This window comes from Garra rufa, chromosome 1 (assembly GCF_049309525.1).
Source record: "Garra rufa chromosome 1, GarRuf1.0, whole genome shotgun sequence".
Classification (NCBI taxonomy): Eukaryota; Metazoa; Chordata; class Actinopteri; order Cypriniformes; family Cyprinidae; genus Garra; species Garra rufa.
The window spans coordinates 20,452,059-20,474,920 of NC_133361.1; the positions used below are offsets into that span (position 1 = coordinate 20,452,059).

Sequence of the window (22,862 nt, forward strand, 5' to 3'; positions counted from 1 at the left end):
TCACTGTGTTACGTCCGAACTGACCTCACATTGTTAAACGATGTTAAACGAAATTTACGCCCATGTGTGAGACCATATTAGAGAATTTTATTTTAACTGTCTACCGAATTAATACATTCCTCAATTTAAAGTTTTTGATCTATACAATGTGTTAATCTATTACCAGAAAACGTACGATCAAATAATTAAACCTCATATCTTTGTAACTAACTGAAATGAAAACTCTTTCATGCTTTATTCTTGACACATTTGACTTTAAAACACTATTATGAGTTTTATTGCTTATCTTTCATATATTATAATTTTTACAATAACTCACAACAGACAAACAAAAAGTTTATGAGTGCATCTCTCACCTCCGTCACACTTTAACCTGGAGTGACTTCATACCTGCTTTCTCAGACCTGATTAGGCAATGCAAAAACTTCAGAGGCTTTAGAATGTAAAACCATGTGACAAACACTAACTGCCTTGTCATTCAAATCAGCTCTAAAAAAAATTGGTCACAGATCTGTCATGAGGGTCACTGAGGGTGTTAAATTATTATTACAGTAATATTATTTGTGAATTTGGGACTCAAAAACACTTGGATTGTCATTGTACATATCAGTAAAAAAAATTCCATAAAATCATATTTAATTTGTAAAATGAAACGTGTAAGTTAAAAAATGGCATTAACGTAAGGATAAAGCAGGAAACTACACAACAACAGAATAAATTAATGGACTGATGTCATGTCAAATAATGCAATATTGTAATTATCAACAAAGTCTATAGAAAGCTTAATATTTCAATAAAGTTTTTATTCTTTGATAAAATTGTACTTATTTCAAAAAGCTGGTTGCTGACTGTTTAAAAGTCATAATTATGGCAAAAAATGTCAAAATTAGTGCTCTGTGAAAGAATGTTTGTGCTTCGCAAGAGGTCGCTATTGCACTTATTTTACATTTAAAACAACGTTCAGTGAATTACAATCTTGCAAATAGCCTCAAAATGCTTAGAGGGTTTGCACTTGCACCACGATTTGGTCAGTTTTTCGGATGCACGACCATATTGGCGATACTCAGATGTAAACAACAGCATGGATCCTACAGTTAATGTACTACTGAATGTGTTGTTCTGTTCATTGAAAAATGTGTGGAAGCTGTTAAATTATATAGAGAAGGACTTCGTAAGCAGGAAAGGGCACAACATTTTGACAAACTAAACATAATAGGTGGTAAAGATGGTAAAGCCTAATATTTCACCTACCTGACTCGAAATTATAAGAACAAACACGAATGTTGTCAAGATTTTTGTCCTGGAAATCATGGTTCACTCTGGCCAACCACAATGCCTTTTGTTTCTCAGACATTTTTTTTTTTTTTTTGCACACTATCTTTGATTTGTTATAACTTTTTGCAGTCTATAGTAGGCCTACTCCAAATGTTTTTCCTGGTCTGACCGATTTGTACAGCCCAAAACATGACAATAATTGACCATTTTCAGCAACAATAATCAGCAAGATATGCAAGTTTCGTTCAACAGTGTTATTGTTTACTGCTGACATTTACTTCAATCAGGAGCGTCTGATCACACACAGCTTGTGTGGCGATGGATTCAACGTGATTCCAACTATTCCATTGAGATCCAGCTCATCTCTAGATACTCCAGGTGGAGTTGTGAAGCGGTAGGTCTGAAGAAGGGAGGTAAAGAACAGGAAGAGCTCCATCCTGGCCAAACTCTCTCCAACACAAGCCCTGCGTCCTGAGAGGTAGAAAAAGAGAAAGAGGCATTTGAAATGTCTAATTCAGTTTAAAATGCTATCTAGATAGGCAGCACTAGGTCTGCAACAGAGCCGCTCTATTTGTTTCAATCTAATCTGCTTCAGCGGTCTAACGCTTGTCAGTGTCAAAATAATTTAGATAACCAATCAAATCAAAGAAGGCGGGGCTTCATGGTTCACAGAAGCTGAAGACGAACTCCAGAGCAACGCTTCAGTTTTGAAGCGTTTCGGTTCTTTCCAGTGGCGGCTACTGGTCTGTCAAATAGGGGAAGCTCATTTTCGGTCTACATCATAAAATTGTCTATTTATTTAAAAGTAAATTCTGCCCTATGTTCCTTTTCAAGAAAATGGTCTGTGACCCTGTCGTACCAACTAGGCGTCTTTTCCAGTGACTTTTCGTGTGCAGTTTCATATGAATGAATGATCTAAAAAAAAAAAATTAAACTCTGTAAAAGTGAAACAAGGAATGTGGTGTATAATTGTGTGAAATGTATGATGAAAATCAAGCAATTTCGCCAAGCAAATATAAAGAAATAGGTTGCAGCAGTTTTTATTTCGACTGAACTTGAGAAATCCACGATGGGACTGAGCGGCCGCAGAGAGCGCGAACGAATAGCTTCAGCGATTCCTTATAGGACAAAATCGCTGTCAGTCAAAATGACATGCAATCTTTTGACAGACCCTCCAATCATCACGCAGAAGCTCAGCGTCCAGGCCAGCCCACTCCTCATTCACCCCCAGAGACGCTGAGCGTCCGTGGGCGGGACATAATCGCAGCGTTTATCCAATGACCGTCTAGTTTCAAAGCACTGAAAAAAAACGTTCAAAGCAGCCCCATTGAAGTCAATGGACGCTGGGCTTCAATGGGGAAATGCACTGTGACGCTACGGGAATGTATGAGAAGAAAATCAAGTCAGCCGACCTGCTATATCTAACTGATTCTGAACGAACTCGTCTTTGAGATGAACGTTTTCTAACGCATTTTTAGTCAATAAAATGTTAATACAATAGTACGTAATTTGACCATTAATTTTGTGACATTATAGGGGAAGCTGAGCTTCCCTTGCAGTCTTAAAGAAATCGCCACTGGTTCTTTCAACTACAGTGAATAAATTAAGGAAAAATAAATTCAGTATTGAGGAAATACTTTTCAAAATACTGTGTTCTTAGCCTGTATATGACGGTATTTGCCCATAAGCATCAAACCCCAACGCAAAGTTGTTCCTGTGGTGTCAGTACCAGCAACAAACAGATTTGCCACAGAGTTCATAAGGTTCTCATTGTGAAAATAGTCCTTCTTTCCGGATTTCTGTCAGATGCAATCCACAAAATGCATATTTAATACCTATTATACCAACATAATATTCTAAAAAACTCAAAATGACAAGTGCTTTATTGAAAAAACTCAAAAACAAAAAACAAAATGAAAGTCAACCTATTCATATCTTGTGCAAACTGCTAATTTTCATCTGCCAAGGGGATCATTGAAAAATTATATACCTCGTCGTTCTGTTTGCGGATGAGAAAGGAGTCGACAAACCCTCTGCGGTCCTGTGAATTTAGAGTCTCCTGAAGCGCATTGATTAACTTCATCGATTGTTGTCTGTTTTGCACCATATTTTTTACAATAATCCTTTTGTTTTTTAGAACCCAACCACGGAAATATGTTGTAAACCTAGACATGGACACAAGAGAGACACAATCGGAGACACAAGAGACTGATGTTGACCAAAAATGGGTGCCTTGTTGTGAATAAATAATATGGTTAACATATTAACAGTATACATATTATTAACATATTGGTTTATACTCACCCACATAGAAATTGTTCCACCAACCCGAACATTTCCATTCGCCCTGTCGACCATTTCAGTAAATTCAGGGTCTGTGTATTCAAATCTGCTGCCGTACACAATAGATGAGATGATGTTTGACACAGCGTAGTTCACAGATTGTGTTGTGTCAAAAGGTTTCCCTAAGCTAAGATCTTATATACTAAGGGCATGATTGCATGTGTGTGTCTTAGCCTTTACCTTCAAACTTATCAATCTCTCCTTTCAGATACTGAATTTCCTCAATGATTTTCTCTTCACTTCCTCTCTTGCCCATCCCAAGGTCCCGAAGGTTGCTGAGAGTGAAGCGTCGCATTTCTTTCCAGTTCTCTCCGTTGGAAAAGAGAATCCCTGATCAATAAAAAAACATCAGACAATGAATCAGCAACACAGCGGACAATGATTATGCAATGAGCACACTAACCTCTTTGGGACATATACAGTGTCAGATTTTAGGTTTTTCATTGTTAAAGTGGCTGATTCCCAGCAAATCAGCTCTCATTTATGACAAATGTAATGAAAATCTAATTTCCTTCAGTATTTGTACGCATTTGAGTCCATTTCATTGGTCTGGAGAGGCCATGAAGATCTGAAAGCTTGTGTTTGTTTTGCAAAATGTCTAGCATTTACAGTTTCATGCTCGTCGTTCATTATCCTGAAACCAGGTCCAATATCTCTGTTGCCAAACTCTTCTGCATTGTTCACAAGAGCTTCTTTGACAGTTTTGTATCCAACCAAGATAACAGTTTTTCTGGGACCCAAAAACAACTCTTCATTATCTACAAAACTCTTGTACTGGAATATTGTTTTGATGTAATTTATAAATCTTGCCCACCAGACACAAGGTTCATCAGTGCATCTCTCACCTCTGTGCTCTGTCACACTTCAACCTGAAGTGAGTTCAGACCTGATTAGGCAATAAACTGTTCGTCAGAGGGTTTAGGATGTAAAATCATGTGTCATGTACACTAAATGGACCTGTCAATCAAATCAGCTCTCCAAGATGGGTCAGAGATCTGTTGTGAGGGTCTCTAAGGGAGTTAAATGTAAAAATAAAATGCAACCAATTATATAATTATAAACCGTTAGGATAACGCAGCATCTGTGCAGAAAACCCTTACAATATCTTATGAAGTAGATGTCAAAGCTTGTGGATGCAACAAACTCTACAGTATCTTGGTGTAAATTTGTGTCACTCTACGTAAGGTTTATGTTTACTGTATGTATATATGTATGTACACATACACATACAGTATACAAACAAAGCAGATAAGCACAAAACAAAGATACACGCAGACCCACACAGTCATCACCACCAAAAAAAACAAAAAAAAACAGTTTGCCATAAAACATTTTATTTGTGAAGTAAAACTTGTGCGTTTTTAAAAAATTTCATTAAGTGAGGATAAAACAAAACAAAAAAACAATTTTCGCCACAAAAGTAGTGAATACATTCATTGACAGATGTCAGAAGCAAACATGTTTTAATTATTAGCAGATATCTAAATACTGGCACTGCCTCCTGTCATAAATCAAGTTTGAATGGCTCAATGTAGATTTTAACTTTATTCTCAACAAAAAAAAAAATTGGGTATATCGATACGAAATGTAAGGAATCTCATTTTCACTATATACATATATAGATATACTTAGAAAAGGCGTACTGTTAAACAAGTGCAGAAATCACCCAAGTCATACTACAACAAGGCAACATTTGTTTCTGATGACATTTTCTTCAATCAGGAGCGTCTGATCGCACACAGTTTGTGTGGGGATGGATTTAAAGTCACTCCCACTACTCCCTTGAGATCCAGCACATCTTCAGATACTCCAGGTGGAGTTCTGAAGCGGTAGGTCTGAAAAAGGGAGGTGAAGAACAGGAACAGCTCCATCCTGGCCAAACTCTCTCCAACACAAGCCCTACGTCCTGAGAAACAGAGGGGGAATGTGTTTACAATTCAAACATTTATATCTTCAAAACACTGGGTGTTTAAATATAACCATACCTGCAGAAAAGGGCATGAAAGCATCTCTCTTGACAAACTGGCCCTTCTCATCAAGGAAGTGTTCTGGGTAAAAGCTGTTTGGTTTTTCCCATTCGCTTGGATCCTTCAAAACAGACGTCAGCAGAGGAATAACAGTGGTGCCCTAGAAAATGGAGAAATGACCAAAAACCTTGATGTTCAAGATGCATAAGATATGTTCTCTAGGCTTTATTTGTATTCATTCTTCTGGCTGACCTTCTTGATGAAGTATCCATTGAAGGTTACATCACAGCTGGTTATATGTGGTAGATTCAGTGGTACAATGTTAGCCATTCTCTGAGTTTCATGGATCACAGCATCTGTATACGGTAATTTCTTTCTGTCTTCCACCACTGGCTGACGTCCACCAATGACTCTGTCAATCTCCTCCTGAACTCGATCTGCACACATATGCAACATGTTTGTTCCTTTGGACTCCATAAACTTCAGCACTGAGGAAAAAACTCTTGACCATACTGTGTTTTTACCCTGTATATGAGGGTATTTGGCCATAAGCATCAAACCCCAGCGCAGAGTCGTTCCTGTGGTGTCAGTACCAGCGACAAACAGATTTCCCACCGTCATGAGAAGATTTTCATGGTAGAAGTAGGAGTCTTTCTTGCCTGATTGCTAACAAATACATATAATGAGGAAAACTAAACAACTAAACTTGTAATGATGTTTATTTTGAATATGAAATACCAGACCTCATCACTCTGTTTGCGGATTAGAAAGGAGTCGACAAAACCTCTGCATTCGTGTGGATTCAGAGTCTCCTGTAGTCCAGTAATCAATTTTACATATTTAACTCTGTTTATCAACAAATTCCTTAGAATGATTCTTTTGCTGATCAGGAACGGACCCAACCATGGAAATATATTGTATAGCTTATGAGTATTCAGAGAGAGAAGAGAAAGATATGCATGTAAAAACAGTTTCAAAGTCATCAAATAATTTCTGGTTAACACACAAATCATACTTCCATACCATCATAGATGCCGATCCAGCAACCCGAACATTTTCGTTTTCTCTGTCAACCATTTCAGTGAATTCAGGGTCTGTGTATTCAAATCTGCTGCCGTACATGATAGATGAGATGATGTTTGACACAGCGTAGTTCACAGGTTGTGTCGTGTCAAAGGCTTTCCCTGTGAAGAGCAAACAAAAAAACGTCTCTCAATGGATCTTATAAACTAAGAGCATGATTGCACATGTGTGTGTCTCAGCTTTTACCTTCAAACTTATCAAACTCTCCTTTCAGATACTGAATTTCCTCAATGATTTTTTCTTCACTTCCTCTCTTTCCCATCCCAAGGTCCCGCAGGTTACTGAGAGCGAAGCGCCGCATCTCTTTCCAGCTTTCTCCATTGGAAAAGAGGATCCCTGAACACATTACCATCTCACAATAAGCCTAGTGACTAGAAATTAATAAACCACATTAAGACATTTAATTATTCTTACCATGGCCATCATTAAGCATCTTAAAACCTGGTGTAATATCTCGCTCTCCGAACTCATCCGCATAGTTCACAAGAGCTTCTTTAACGGTTTTGTGTCCAACTAGCACCACAACTTTTTTAGGACCCAAAAACACTTGGAATATGTTCCCATAGGTTTTAGACAGCTGAAGGACATAAAGACATTTACAGACTAATTGCAAAATGTTAGGTTACTATCGCTGTTTAAAAGTGTCAAGTTCTCACCTCACAAAGGCTGTCAAAGGGTCTCGTGAGGTCAAGGATCAGCAGGTTCCCCAAGAGCGGCAGTGGTTTGGGTCCTGGTGGCTTTTTTCCTTCTTTATTTGATTTGGAGTCACATGACATCCAGTATAACACTAATAACAACAGAAAAGCTCCCAGTAATGTTCCTGCAATTGGAAAATACAGCAGAGACTCAACAGCAGCCATTTTTCAGAGCTGCACAGATGCTCTGCTGTATCCAAAACCTTATGATGCGCATAAATGGGAGGAACCTCAGGTAAATCCAGGGAGAGTTCATCACTGCAAACAAAGTAACCATGAGAATTTAGAGCTGGTGTTGTTACATCAGCATCTAGACATCTATCACACTCTTTAACGTATCAGTGAACGTATTCAAGTACTAAAACCTTAAAAGCAAGTATGCAAGTTAAAATAAAATAATGTAAATAAGAACATGTCAGCCAATCTAGTGTCAGCATACAGTAACTTACCTGTGCAATCACGATTGGTTCGGTGCACAAGATGGCGCAGGTGAGCTTCGGCGACGCGCGTGTGTGAATACTTCCAGTCTTTGAGGCGGGGTCTCAGGGAACATTGGCTCAACTTTACTCGGTGCTTATGCAGACACCATTGTTGTTATAGACTTTTGCAACGTTCGCGAAGTCAAATGACTGACTTACTGCTTGTTCTCCTTCTTCTTCTTTGACTTTCAATGCTGGTTATGTCAATGACTGCTGATGCACGCAAGTCTGTTTGTTGTGGAGATATTTCCACGCCCTGAAACGTGACTCTGAACGAAACGAACTGTGATTAGTCGTTTGACATGCCGGTCAAACGGCCGTATGGGCGGACCTGGATTCCGGTTGCATGATAGCCCCTAAGCCAAGAAATCTACTAGTTTACGATAAAACCTAAGGGTCAATTTAAGGACTTAACAGCTCCCTGAAATCATCTCTAACTCAGTATCTGCAGGATTTATAAGCTAAAATGTAAAAAAATTTAAACTCAAAGACTTTTAAGACTTTTTTAAGACCTGCAAAGATAAAATGAAACCTGGAATTAATGTTTTTCGAAATAAATAGCAAATAGTAGTATATCAAAGACCGGAAAAACATATCATCCTTATATTATTGCGTACCTCAATGATTGCTTCATTATTTCTTCTGTTGATAATAGCACAGGTACCTCTCAGAGATGTCTATTTGATGTCTGCATTTACATCTACAAGACGTTTTTTTTAGATTTTTTTGCTCATCTGCAATACGTCTATTGGACGTTTCCTATCAGATGTCAAATAGACGTCTATTAGATGTCTTTAAGATGTTTATGAATTAGAATGTATGTAAAACTGACATCTTACAGACATCTGCCAGATGTTTATACACAGCAGATGCTTTCCAGATCAAGTGATCTTTAACAGACATCTTGCAGACGTACCTGTGCTATCTGGGTAATAATCCACAGGGATCTCTTCATTCACACAAACTACTGGACATTTATGGAGAGCTGATCGTGTTCTTGCTGCTATTTATAAGCTCATATAAGGTTTGCAACCGTCAAACGAGATGATCAGAGATTTCTGCAATATGTTTTATTAATTTTATTTTGTAACATCACTTAACATAATTTAATTATGGTATAGGTTTGCATTTATTAAAAGATCGGTTTGCATTTCCCTGTGTGTTTCTATTAATATTTAGGCTGTTTTGTGAATTATGTTGCATAATCATTATCTGTCTCTAAGCAGTGCATACAGTCGGTCTATATTTTTGTGATTTTTTGCATTTATTAACAAATAAATCTAATCTTTAAATTAATTATAACTAGGCTATTTATTAGTTGTATCCTTTTACGGTCCGTGTTTTCATTTATAAATATGTTTGAAGCAAAGTTATCTATGTGTAAAATATTAAAATATGTTGTGAAAATGTTGATGGAACAAACTGATGTGCAGAACTGAGAAACGGATATTATTGACGAGCAAGCCGTGTCTCACTAATGAATCTCAGTTAAATTTACATAACTGGTAAAGAAAAAATATATTGTGTAGCTGTGTGTGCACATCACCAGTTGAACTTCATTTCGTAGACAGTATACTAGGGATTAACTTGTTAGTGTATTTCATTCATTCACCGGACCCGAACATACGTCAAAAGCCACTGGCTCAATTAACATATATAGTGTAATAGTAATAGCAGTTATCACTTTCATTTTAAGTGATATTATAAATCCTGTAAACATGTATGTAAACAAACATGTAATGAAATATGTAGTAAAGCTCATTTGGCAGACAAAAAAAAAAAAGTTCTTTAATATGGTCTCACATTTAAAAATGTGTTTTTTTTCTGCTGGAGGTTATTGTCTGATTGGTACAAGAGTTTGCAAGAGCTTGAATTTTAAAGTCTCTTATAAATGATACACTGCTAAACATGTCATTTAAATGTAAATATCCATCCCTGTCCTGTATAAATCGCTGATAAATAACACCAGCACTACTTTTATAGCACTACTTTCTTTAGCAATGTTGAGGAAATTTACTTTTAAAAGTAATGCATTACAATATTGTATTACTCCCTAAAAACATATTCCTCAATGGCATGTTTTTGATCTATACAATGTGTTAATCTATTATCAAAAACTACAATCAAATCATTAAGCTTTCCATTCAAACCTGATTTCTTTGTAACAAACTGAAATGAAAACTCTCTTCTATGTTTTATTGTTTATTTTATATATTGTAATTTTCACAGTAACTCAGAGAAACATGTATCCTGAGTTTATGAGTGCATCTCTCACCTCTGTCACACTTTAACCTGAAGTGACTTCAGACCTTCTTTCTCAGACCTGATTAGGCAATGCAAAAAAAAATTCTCAATTTCTCATATTCGTGATTCCTGAATTTATATATGAAAACTTCGTTTTGAAGTGCATTCGTTATGTTTGTATAAGAAAATTTGAAAAGTTGATTTAATATTATTGATAATTCTTAGAAGTTAAAAGTTAAGAAAAAAGGAATTAGCTTGTAGTCTATATATATATCGAAATAAAATAATTCTTGATCATATTTAACATTGGAGAATCACTGACAAAATTTAGAGTATTTCGAAAACGAAACTATTTAAATCTGTATAAATGAGAGACAAAATAAATCACAACAAGAACAATCTGTATTTTTCTTGTAATCAAGAACATTTCTTTTGACAAAATTACCTAATTAATGCTAAATGATGTTTGACAGTGAACGCATCTCCACCGCATAGTCGCATATTAAATATGCGGGTCGGGTACAATATTTTATTTCTTACTTACAACACGATTTGGTCAGTTATCCGGATGCACGGCCACATTGGCGATATTCGGATGTAAACTACAGCATGGATTGCACGATTAATGTACTACAAATACGTTGTTCTGCTAATTTATGCTGTCTAAACTACTGAAACATGTGGAAGCTGTAAAATTATATAGAGAAGGACTTTGTAAGCAGGAAAGGGCACAACATTTTGACAAACTTAAGTTAATAGGTGGTAAAGATACATACAGGCTAGAGATATTAACCTTTATTAGCATATTTTACCTAATTGACTGAAAATTATAAGAACAAACATGAATGCTAGAAATCCTGGTTCAGTTTGGCCAACCACAAATGCCTTTTGTTCCTTAGACAGCTTTTTGCAGTCTATAGTACACCAAATGTTTTTCCTGGTCTGACCGATTAGTATAGCCCAAAACATGACAATAATTTACCATTTTCAGCAGCAATAATCAGCAAAATATGCAAGTTTCATCCGGTACAGTGGCATTGTTTACAGTACATTCAGTGCTGCCAATATGGCCAATTGATGACGCGTTGTGAAAACACTCTATAGGTGTTACTGATCGTGCTGGTAAGACGAGACGTGAGACCAACTCAAATAAAGTATCCTTTTAATCTTGAACTTGACAATAACAGGGAATATCCACACACGTGAAGCAAACTCAAATAATGACCGACAATAGACTGAACTCAAAGACAGACTTATAAAGCAAACTAATCAAGACACACAGGTGATACAGATAATGACTAAACAAGGACTAAACCAAATGATTACAAACTGACGGGGGAAGACAGAGGGAGAAACCAAATCAGAATAGTGAAAACACAAGGCAGAAGACAAGAAACATAAGGCTACATATGACATTACGTCCCCCTCCCGGTAGGCGCGTCTCGCGCCGTGATGGAAACACCGGGGAGGGGGGGCGGGCGCCCTGGAGGCCGTTACGGGGCAGGACCTTGCTGGGTTGGGAAGGCCTCCAGGGCGGAACAGGAAGCCATGGCAGATCAGGCGGCCACGGCCGGACAGGTAGTTCGAGGGGCCATGGCGGATCAGGCGGCCACGGCCGGACAGGCAGTTCGAGGGGCCATGGCGGATCAGGCGGCCACGGCCGGACAGGCAGTTCGAGGGGCCATGGCAGGTCAGGCGGCCACGGCCAGACAGGCAGTTCGAGTGGCCATGGCGGTTCAGGAGGCCACGGCCAGACAGGCAGTTCAGGTGGCCATGGCGGTTCAGGTGGCCACGGCCAGACAGGCAGTTCGAGGGGCCATGGCGGATCAGGCGGCCACGGCCGGACAGGCAGTTCGAGGGGCCATGGCGGATCAGGCGGCCACGGCCGGACAGGCAGTTCGAGGGGCCATGGCGGATCAGGCGGCCACGGCCGGACAGGCAGTTCGAGGGGCCATGGCAGGTCAGGCGGCCACGGCCAGACAGGCAGTTCGAGTGGCCATGGCGGTTCAGGAGGCCACGGCCAGACAGGCAGTTCAGGTGGCCATGGCGGTTCAGGTGGCCACGGCCAGACAGGCAGTTCGAGGGGCCATGGCGGATCAGGCGGCCACGGCCGGACAGGCAGTTCGAGGGGCCATGGCAGGTCAGGCGGCCACGGCCAGACAGGCAGTTCAGGTGGCCATGGCGGATCAGGAGGCCACGGCCAGACAGGCAGTTCAGGTGGCCATGGCGGTTCAGGTGGCCACGGCCGGACAGGCAGTTCAGGTGGCCATGGCGGTTCAGGTGGCCACGGCCGGACAGGCAGTTCAAGTGGCCATGGCGGATCAGGCGGCCACGGCCAGACAGGCAGTTGGCCATGGCGGATCAGGAGGCCACGGCCAGACAGGCAGTTGGCCATGGCGGATCAGGCGGCCACGGCCAGACAGGCAGTTGGCCATGGCGGATCAGGCGGCCACGGCCAGACAGGCAGTTGGCCATGGCGGATCAGGAGGCCACGGCCAGACAGGCAGTTCAGGTGGCCATGGCGGATCAGGCGGCCACGGCCAGACAGGCAGCTCAGGTGGCCATGGCGGATCAGGCGGCCATGGCCAGACAGGCAGTTCAGGTGGCCAAGGCTGGGCAGTCCCCGTGGCCCTGGCCTCAGTCCTCGGCCAGACCACGTGGACTCGGGGTATGTAGCCCCCCCCCCCAAAATTTTCTTTGGGAAATTCAGCAGTTCATAGGGGGGATACTCTGGAAGGCTGGGTTGGACCAGCGGAGGCTCTGGAAGGCCGGGTTGGGCCAGAGGAGGTTTTGGAGGACTGAGTGTAACCAGCGAAGGCTCTGGACGACTGGACGGGACCAGCGAAGGCTCTAGACGGCTGGACGGGACCAGCGAAGGCTCTGGAAGACTGGACGTGACCAGCGAAGGCTCTGGACGGCTGGACGGGACCAGCGAAGGATCTGGACGACTGGACGGGACCAGCGAAGGCTCTGGACGGCTGGACGGGACCAGCTGAGGCTCTGGACGGCTGGACGGGACCAGCTGAGGTTCTGGACGGCTGGACGGGACCAGCTGAGGCTCTGGACGGCTGGACAGGACCGGCTGAGGCTCTGGACGGCTGGACGAGACTGGCGGAGATTCAGGACGGCTGGGCAGAACCAGTGGGGACTCAGGACGGCTGGGCGGAACCAGCGGGGACTCAGGACGGCTGGGCGGAACCAGCGGGGACTCAGGACGGCTGGGCGGAACCAGCGGGGACTCAGGACGGCTGGGCGGAACCAGCGGGGACTCAGGACGGCTCTCTTAAGGAGCGGGCTCTGGACGGCGCTCTTGAGGAGCGGGCTCTGGACGGCGCTCTTGAGGAGCGGGCTCTGGATGGCGCTCTTGAGGAGCGGGCTCTGGACGGCTGGACGACCCCAGCGGAGATTCAGGAGGGCTGGGCGTCTCCAGCGGAGACACTGAAGGAGCTAGCTCTGGGCGAGCGGTCACTGGAGGGCGCTCTGGCGGCGCAGTCACTGGAGGGCGCTCTGGCGGCGCAGTCACTGGAGGGCGCTCTGGCGGCACAGTCACTGGAAGGCTGGGCGGAATCAGCGGAGGTTCAGGAAGGCTGGACAGGACCAGCGGACGATCAGGAAGGCTGGGTGAAACCAGTGGAGGTTCAGGAAGGCTGGACAGGATTAGCGGAGGATCAGGAAGGCTGGGCGGAACCAGCGGAGACTTGGGAGAGAGAATAGGCGCTGTAAACTCCTGAGGAATCGCCATGTCCATCAGATCCATTATATCCTCCTTGGCCGGGAACTCAGGAGCACTGGCCATCCAGACTGAGGGATCAGGGATAGCGGTCACCTCGACCGGGAGATCAGGAGCTGTGGCCAGCGGTGTTGGGCTGAGGAAGCCTAAGGAGCTCTGGAGGGTTGCCGGATGTTTAGGGCGAGGCAGGCGGTCTGAACTGTTGGACCGGTATGTAGAGGCACTTGGCGTTGGGTGAGCCGGTGCGATGTATTGTGTTTCTGAGGGGGTTGGACTTCGGATCGGACCGTCATTCTCTCATTGCTCTATTTCGAAACTGGAGCCATTTAAATAGAGAATAATGTTAACTAACTCGACAAATGGGAAATCATGGACAGAGAGATCACAACGAATAATATCCTTGTTCAACCCCAACAGAAACACAATGCCAATAGAGGCGTCGGGCCAGCTCACCCGATGATAAAGCTCAAGGAAATCCTCCACATACCGCTCCAACTCCCGACCGCTCTGCCTCAAGCTCCATAGGCGTTCCTCAGCACTGCAGTTATGGTCGGTCATTCTGTTACTGATCATGCTGGTAAGACGAGACGTGAGACCAACTCAAATAAAGTATCCTTTTAATCTTGAACTTGATAATAACAGGGAATATCCACACACGTGAAGCAAACTCAAATAATGACCGACAATAGACTGAACTCAAAGACAGACTTATAAAGCAAACTAATCAAGACACACAGGTGATACAGATAATGACTAAACAAGGACTAAACCAAATGATTACAAACTGACGGGGGAAGACAGAGGGAGAAACCAAATCAGAATAGTGAAAACACAGGGCAGAAGACAAGAAACATAAGGCTACATATGACAATAGGCCTATTACAGCTTTAATTATCTGTGGAGTTTTACAAAAAGTCCAAAGTGGTAAGTTTCACACTTAGCTGAGTATTATTTACATATATACATTGACTTAATAGAACAAGTATAAATCCAACGCATACTGAAATGAGCTAAGATGCTTTGTTTCTGTGTTTTCTTTTAAGGACTGCTGATATTTTACCGTCTGATTGCACACAGCTTGTGTGGGGATGGATTCAAGGTGAGTCCGACTATTCCTTTGAGATCCAGATCATCTTCAGAGACTCCAGTTGGAGTTGTGAAGCGGTAGGTCTGAAGAAGGGAGGTGAAGAACAGGAATAGCTCCATCCTGGCCAAACTCTCTCCAACACAAGCCCTGCGTCCTGTGTAAGAGAGATTTTAATTCAAATTAAAATGCTATCTAGATAGGCAGCACACTAGGTCTGGAAAAGAGCCACTGTATTTGTTTTAAAGGGAAACCCAGGTATTAAGACTTGTATGGCCCTGCTGAAAAAACAGCATATGCTGGTTAGGTTTTGGTGCTGGGATGCTGGTTTATGCTGGCCATTTGCTGGTTTATGCTGGTCCTTGACCAGCAACATGACCAGCATAAACCAGCAAAGGACCCACATTAACCAGCTAAGGACCAGCAAAAACCAGCAAAGGACCAGCATAAACCAGCTAAAACCAGCATCGCAGCACCAAAACCTACCTAACCAGCACATGCAGTTTTTTCCAGCAGTGGGCTTAATAAAATGTAAATGATGTCTCTTACTGAAATGTAGCAGAAAACCCATGAAAGACCCTATTTAAAAAATCCACATCGTTTTATACATATGACTATAAGGGGCACCATTATTTTGATGACGTGAAATAGCTGTACTCAGTGAGCTACTGCTTCTAACTGTCCATATTTTTACTGCAACACATCTCCGAAAATAAAATACTGATACAATGCATTGCGATACATTGTGCAGCTTTTTGTGAAGTAAGTCTTCACTGCTTTTCCTAGCAAAGAAGAAGAGCAAAAAAAATAGGAAAATGCTTGTTGCAAATAAAACTCCCTAAACACCCACGTGTTTGTTCTCTCCACTTTAGCCCTGATGGCTTTGAGGCTTTTAGTAGACCACAGCTACTGAAAGAGCTTACAAAATGGCAGAAACAAAAAGCTCTAGATGCAATCGTGGCAGCCACTGAAGGAGTTTCTCATTGCCGATTTCACTTGATATCTGGGCGTTTAGGCTCCTTATGGGGAAAATCGATGGTACAACATGGATACCTTTTGAAATGACTTGATTTCACCTGCAAAATTTTGTAGAGCTGGAATACACTATAAGACCTTTGGCCAGATTTGCATTTTGGACAGTTAGTTATGTATTTGGACAGATGGCTGGTGCTTATGACAGGCACAGATCCAGAAACTTTTTTAATCTTATGTTGACATTTCGCTGTACCTGCAGAAAAGGGTATAAAGGCATCTCTCTTGACAAACTGGCCCTTTTCATCAAGGAAGTGTTCTGGGTAAAAGCTGTTTGGTTTTTCCCATTCAGTTGGATCCTTCAAAACAGACGTCAGCAGAGGAACCACAGTGGTGCCCTATAGAGAATGAAGAAAAGACCAAATTTTAAACAAGGTTTACATGGTTTCCTCTCTAGGCCTTATAGATGTCAATTCATCGAACTTACTGACCTTTTTGATGAAGTATCCATTGAAGGTAACATCACAGGTGGTTATGTGAGGGAGACTCAGTGGCACTATGTTGGCCATTCTCTGAGTTTCATGGATCACAGCATCTGTATACGGTAATTTCTTTCTGTCTTCCACCACTGGCTGACGTCCACCAATGACTCGGTCAATCTCCTCCTGAACTCGATCTGCACACAAACCCAACACATATTTGGTTCTTTCAACTAGTGAATAAATTAAGGAAAAATAAATTCAGTAATGAGGAAATTCTCCACACAGTACTGTGTTCTTACCCTGTATATGAGGGTATTTGGCCATAAGCATCAAACCCCAACGCAAAGTTGTTCCTGTGGTGTCAGTACCAGCAACAAACAGATTTGCCACAGAGTTCATAAGGTTCTCATTGTGAAAATATGAGTCCTTCTTGCCGGATTTCTGTCAGATGCAATCCACAAAATGCATATTTAATACCTATACCAACATAATATGGTAAAGGTATTAAAGGTCACCGTACTTGATAATACATCACAACTTTCATAATATTCTAAAAAACTCATTCAAAATGAGTGCTTAATTGAATAAACTCAACAAAACTCAAAATGAAAGTAGACCTATTCATATCTTGTGCAAACTGCAAATTTTCATCTGCCAAGGGGATCATTGAAAAATTATATACCTCGTCGTTCTGTTTGCGGATGAGAAAGGAGTCGACAAACCCTCTGCGGTCCTGTGAATTTAGAGTCTCCTGAAGCGCATTGATTAACTTCATCGATTGTTGTCTGTTTTGCACCATATTTTTTACAATAATCCTTTTGTTTTTCAGAAATGGACCCAACCACGGAAATATGTTGTAAACCTAGAAATGGAAACAAGAAAGACAATCAGAGACACAAGAGACTGATGTTGACCAAAAATGGGTGCCTTGTGCATAAATAATAGTGTAACATATTGGTTTATACTCACCCACATAGAAATTGATCCACCAACCCGAACATTTTCGTTCGCCCTGTCGACCATTTCAGTGAATTCAGGGTCTGTGTATTCAAATCTGCTGCCGTACACAATAGATGAGATGATGTTTGACACAGCGTAGTTCACAGATTGTGTCGTGTCAAAGGCTTTCCCTGTGAAGAGAAAACAACATAAACTATAAACTAAGATCTTATAAACTAAGGACACGATTGCATGTGTGTGTCTTTACCTTCAAACTTATCAAACTCTCCTTTCAGATACTGAATTTCCTCGATGATTTTCTCTTCACTTCCTCTCTTGCCCATCCCAAAGTCCCGCAGGTTGCTGAGAGCGAAGCGTCGCATTTCTTTCCAGTTCTCTCCATTGGAAAAGAGGATTCCTGATCAATAAAAAACAAAACATCAGACCATTAATCTCAGCAACAGTAGAAAATGAATATGCAGTGAGATCTTATTTATTCTTATTTATTGTAATGAAAATCTAATTTCCTTTAGTAGTTGTACACATTTGAGTACATTTCATTGGTCTGGAGAGGCCATGAAGATCTGAAAGCTTATGCAACATGTTTGTTTTGCTAACATTTACAGTTTCACAATTCATTTGAAGCAGAAAAAAGAAGAATCCTACCATGCTCGTCGTTCATTATCCTGAAACCAGGTCCAATATCTCTGTCGCCGAACTCTTCTGCATTGTTCACAAGAGCTTCTTTGACGGTTTTGTATCCAACCAAGATAACAGTTTTTCTGGGACCCAAAAACACTTGGTATATATTCCCATAGGTTTTGGAGAGCTGGAGGATGCGTAGAAAGAAACTTCACAAACAAATCTCAAAAAACTATTCATTTGAAATTAATCAAGGTCTCGCACCTCAAAGAAGGTGTCAAAGGGTCTTGTGAGGTCGAGGGTCAGCAGGTTCCCCAATAGCGGCAGTGGTTTGGGTCCCGGTGGCTCTTTACGTTCTTTCTGAGATTTGGATCCAGAAGAAAGCAAATACAAAACCAGAAGCAGCAACAAAACTCCCAGTATTGTACCTGTGCTGGGAAACTGCAGCAGGGATTCGACAACAGCCATTTTCTCTCTGAGCTCTTTAACTGATTTACTCATTTATAGCTACTGTATAAGGGAAGGACCTTGTGTGATCTTAAACAAATAAAAACAAAAGTCCATCAGTGGAAAGGGTTAGTGTGGTTTCATCAGCATGTATTTCACTCCCTTTAGTGAATCATTAATCTTCTTCAGGTTGCTAAACCGAGACAAGAGCATTATTCAAGCAATAAAGCAGTAAATGAGGCTTAAAACAATCTATAAGACCATTATCAAACTTCAAATCAGCATAACCTCTTGCCTACTACCACCTTATATTGCACTTGGATGAGAAATACCAATTTTATCTCCAGTTAAGATATGGTTGACTTTAAATTGATATAATGAGCCTTTATTGCTTATTTTGTTTATATTAAAAACTTTATAATAACTCAATCAGACACACACACACACATTGTAACATTTGCACACATTTAAACATTATTAAAACAAGACATTTAAAGATGCAAAAGTGTCATAAAAGTGATGCATAAACTGTATATGTATAACTCTTCGTCATTTGCAAAACTCTTGTACTGGATTATTGTTGTGTTGGTATCTGTTAATCTTGCCCTCCAGACACAAAGTTTATGAGTGCATCTCATCCTGCTGTAACAGACCTCGATTAGGCAATGCAAAATTTCATCAGAGGCTTTAGGATGTAAAAATACATGTCATGTACACTAACTGGACCTGTCAATTAAATCAGCTCTCAAAAACAGGTCACAGATCTGTTGTGTGGGTCTCTAAAGAAGTTAAATGCCTAAATAAAATGCAACCAATTATTTAATTATAAAGAGTTAAGATAACGCAGCGTCTGTGCAGAAAACCCTTACAATATCTTATGAAGTAGATGTCAAAGTTTGTGGATGCAACAAACTTTACAGTATTTTGGTGTAAATTTGTGTCACTCTATGTAAGGTTTATGTTTACTGTATGTACACATTCACACACACACACACACACACACACACACACACACACACACACAAACACACAAACAAAGCAGATAAGCACAAAACAAAGATACAATAAGGTGAACAGTCATCATAACCAAAAAAAAAAAAAAAACACTGTTTGCCTTAAAAACATATTTTATTTGTGAGGTAAAACGTGTGCGTTTTAAAAAAAATTCTTAAGGTGAGGAGGATAAAAAACAAACCAACCACAATTTTCAATTTCAATTTTCACCACAAAATTAGTAAATCCATACCCTGGATTCACTGAGGTCTCGCGAGAGCACAATTTGAATTGACTCTGCAAGTTCACCTTGATCTTAATAGATTAGGGTCTGGATTTTTCCAGGCTAGTAAATCCATTGACAGACATCAAAAATGCAAACATGTTTTAATTATCAGCAGATATGGAAATACTGGCACTGCCTCCTGTCATAAATCAAGTCTGAATGGCTCAAGGTAGATTTTAACTTTATTCTCAACAAAAGTTTTGGTATATCGATATGAAATGTAAGAAATCTCATTTTCACTATATACAAATATACATAGAAAAGGCATACTGTTAAACAAGTGCAGAAATCGCTCAGCTCATACTACAACGAGGTGACCTTTGCTTCGTGTTTTCTGATCACATTTTCTTCAATCAGGAGCGTTTGATCGCACACAGCTTGTGTGGGGACGGATTCAATGTGACTCCGACTATTCCTTTGAGATCCAGATCATCTTCAGAGACTCCAGGTGGAGTTGTGAAGCGGTAGGTCTGAAGAAGGGAGGTGAAAAACAGGAAGAGCTCCATCCTGGCCAAACTCTCTCCAACACAAATCCTGCGTCCTGAGAGAAAGAGAGAAAGAGAGAGGGTCTAACAACGCTCGATTGCTGTAGCGGTAGCCAATCAAATCAAAGAAGGCGGGCTTTGCTGAGGACGCGAACGGCGCGAATACTGTCAAGACGCTTTAGTTTTAGCGGTAAAAGAGAAATGTAAGTAAGTACCTCAACAATTAGTATTTGTTCATATTTGACAACTGTTTCACGAGAGATACGTTAAATGACCGACAGTTTATCCAGTGATGCAAACTAGATATTTTTGCTCAATGATGCTGTTTTGAAGTGATTCGTGTAAATCATAATTGAATGTGAGGGAAAAAAAACAACTATTAAGGGCGCTATTTTAGACTTCTGCCCAGATTTTTGCATCAATTTGCTATTTGGAGAAGTCGTAGTTGCGAATCAAGTTCAAATGGCTGAAAGGTTTTAACTTTATTCTCAGCATAATTTTTTTGTTTATGGATGTTAAAATGGCCTATGGAAGGATGTTTATCATAAGAGAAAAAAAAACATGCCTGGTTAAACTTAATTATAACATGAAAATCTAAATTATGACTTACAAAAATTTAAATTATGGGATACAGTCTAAATGCTGACAAACATTTAGGCCCAGTTTCACAGACAGGGCTTAGACTAAGCCAGGATTAGGCCATAGATCAATTAGGACATTCAAGTAATTTTTATAAACATGCTTAGATAAAAACATTACTGGTGTGCATCTTAAAACAAAAAAAGGCACTGATATATTTTTAAGATCAGTCAGTGCAAGTTTATTTCAGTTGAAACAGCTCAGACTTACATTTTAGTCTAGGACTAGGCTTAAGCCCTGTCTGTGAAACCGGGGGAGTGTGTCGTGACATGAAGTCTGCATTAAAACTGTATTAGGACAAAAATGTGAACTTTGACATAAAAGTTGTTTTTAAAGTTATATTCCAGTCTACTATAGTAGGGAATGTGTGCATTTTTTACAAAAATAAAATGTGCAAATATTTAAAATGCATTACTTCATAATAAATTCTAGTGCTTTGTCTTTATTTAAATTCTTTAATCATTTAATTCCTTAAAATTAAAAAGATCATTACTACCTAAAACTGCTTTGGTCCACTGTATGTTCAAGAAGTTGTTATGGACTTGAGCTGAAGTTTCACTTTACCTGCAGAAAAGGGTATAAAGGCATCTCTCTTGACAAACTGGCCCTTCTCATCAAGGAAGTGTTCTGGGTAAAAGCTGTTTGGTTTTTCCCATTCATTTGGATCCTTCAAAACAGACGTCAGCAGAGGAATAACAGTAGTGCCCTAGAAAATAGAGAAAAAGATTTAATATTCAAGATGCACACAGTATCTTCTCTAGGCCTTATACGTATTTATACTTCTGACTGACTTTCTTGATGAAGTATCCATTGAAGGTAACATCACAGCTGGTTTCGTGAGGTAGATTCAAAGGCACTATGTTGGCCAGTCTCTGAGTTTCATGGATCACAGCATCTGTATACGGTAATTTCTTTCTGTCTTCCACCACTGGCTGACGTCCACCAATGACTCTGTCAATCTCCTCCTGAACTCGATCTGCACACATATGCAACACATTTGTTCATTTAAACTTCATTGAATTCAGCATTTAAGAAAAACTCCTGGCATTGCTGTGTTTTTACCCTGTATATGAGGGTATTTGGCCATAAGCATCAAACCCCAACGCAGAGTTGTTCCTGTGGTATCAGTACCAGCGACAAACAGATTTATCACAGTCATCATAAGATTCTCCTCATGAAAGTAGGAGTCCTTCTTGCCCGATTTCTGTCAAGGACAATGCACAAAATGCACATTTATTCACTTAGCTAAAAACGCATTAAAAATTATTTAGTGAAAATGGTTTGAGCAAAAAAGTACCTCTTCGCTCTGTTTGCGAATGAGAAAGGAGTCGACAAAGCCTCTGCGGTCGTATGGATTCAGTGTCTCCAGAAGGCCACTGATCAACTTTGTGATCTGTTTTCTGTTTTTCAGAATATTGCGTACAACAATCTTTTTGTTTTTCAGGAATGGGCCCAACCATGGAAATATGTTGTAAAGCTAGAAATGGACAATCAGAGACACAAGAAAGACTGAATGACAGAGGATCTTTCAAAGGTATCTTTGGTAGATTTTGGGTCATTCTACAAAACAGCAGTGAAGGATAGTTTTTTTTTTAAGTTTGATTTGAGTACTTCATACAACATTGCAAAACATTAACATATAAATCATATAGTTACCATCATAGAAGTTGATCCACCAATCCGAACATTTTCATTCGCCCTGTCCACCATTTCAGTGAATTCAGGGTCTGTTTATTCAAATCTGCTGCCGTACACTATAGACGAGATGATGTTTGACACAGCGTAGTTCACAGGTTGTGTTGTGTCGAAGGCTTTCCCTGTGAAGAGCAAACAACAAAACATCTCTCAATGGATCATACCAACTAAGAGCATAATTGCATGTGTGTGTCTCAGCTTTTACCTTCAAACTTGTCAATCTCTCCTTTCAGATACTGAATTTCCTCAATGATTTTCTCTTCACTTCCTCTCTTGCCCATCCCAAAGTCCCGCAGGTTGGTGAGAGCGAAGCGTCGCATCTCTTTCCAGTTCTCTCCATTGGAAAAGAGGATCCCTGTTCAACACAAAAGCATCAGGCCAT

At 40.7% G+C, this 22,862-nt stretch overlaps 3 protein-coding genes and 1 pseudogene across 3 annotated transcripts in view; all 4 read right to left on the bottom strand.

The window, feature by feature from the left end:
• The window catches only part of LOC141332094 (cytochrome P450 2K1-like), a 393,810-nt gene extending 375,352 nt beyond the window's left edge, over window positions 1-18,458 (bottom strand). Inside the window, exons 1-9 of the mRNA XM_073837192.1 lie at window positions 18,200-18,458; window positions 17,960-18,122; window positions 17,562-17,711; window positions 17,324-17,484; window positions 17,037-17,216; window positions 16,654-16,795; window positions 16,364-16,548; window positions 16,129-16,270; window positions 14,877-15,057 (exon numbers count right to left, since the gene is read on the bottom strand). Coding sequence (XP_073693293.1) covers window positions 14,877-15,057; window positions 16,129-16,270; window positions 16,364-16,548; window positions 16,654-16,795; window positions 17,037-17,216; window positions 17,324-17,484; window positions 17,562-17,711; window positions 17,960-18,122; window positions 18,200-18,436 — 1,541 coding nt within the window. The 5' untranslated portion in view covers window positions 18,437-18,458. The remainder of the gene's footprint in view (window positions 1-14,876; window positions 15,058-16,128; window positions 16,271-16,363; window positions 16,549-16,653; window positions 16,796-17,036; window positions 17,217-17,323; window positions 17,485-17,561; window positions 17,712-17,959; window positions 18,123-18,199) is intronic.
• Window positions 1,559-4,907, bottom strand: LOC141342235 (cytochrome P450 2K4-like; annotated as a pseudogene).
• Window positions 4,950-8,050, bottom strand: LOC141332104 (cytochrome P450 2K1-like). The gene is made up of 10 exons (XM_073837201.1): window positions 7,813-8,050; window positions 7,325-7,621; window positions 7,083-7,245; window positions 6,855-7,004; window positions 6,609-6,769; window positions 6,329-6,508; window positions 6,110-6,251; window positions 5,838-6,022; window positions 5,604-5,745; window positions 4,950-5,524 (listed from the first exon to the last, which is right to left on the bottom strand). The coding sequence occupies exons 2-10, from the start codon at window positions 7,526-7,528 to the stop codon at window positions 5,337-5,339; spliced, it is 1,515 nt and encodes a 504-aa protein (XP_073693302.1). The 5' UTR covers window positions 7,529-7,621; window positions 7,813-8,050; the 3' UTR covers window positions 4,950-5,336.
• Window positions 18,459-19,491: 1,033 nt separating the features above from the next.
• On the bottom strand, window positions 19,492-22,856 carry LOC141332115 (cytochrome P450 2K4-like). Its single transcript, XM_073837213.1, has 7 exons — window positions 22,686-22,856; window positions 22,442-22,602; window positions 22,083-22,262; window positions 21,848-21,989; window positions 21,577-21,761; window positions 21,350-21,491; window positions 19,492-20,202 (listed from the first exon to the last, which is right to left on the bottom strand). The coding sequence occupies exons 2-7, from the start codon at window positions 22,493-22,495 to the stop codon at window positions 20,015-20,017; spliced, it is 891 nt and encodes a 296-aa protein (XP_073693314.1). The 5' UTR covers window positions 22,496-22,602; window positions 22,686-22,856; the 3' UTR covers window positions 19,492-20,014.
• Between the last annotated feature and the right edge of the window lie 6 nt (window positions 22,857-22,862).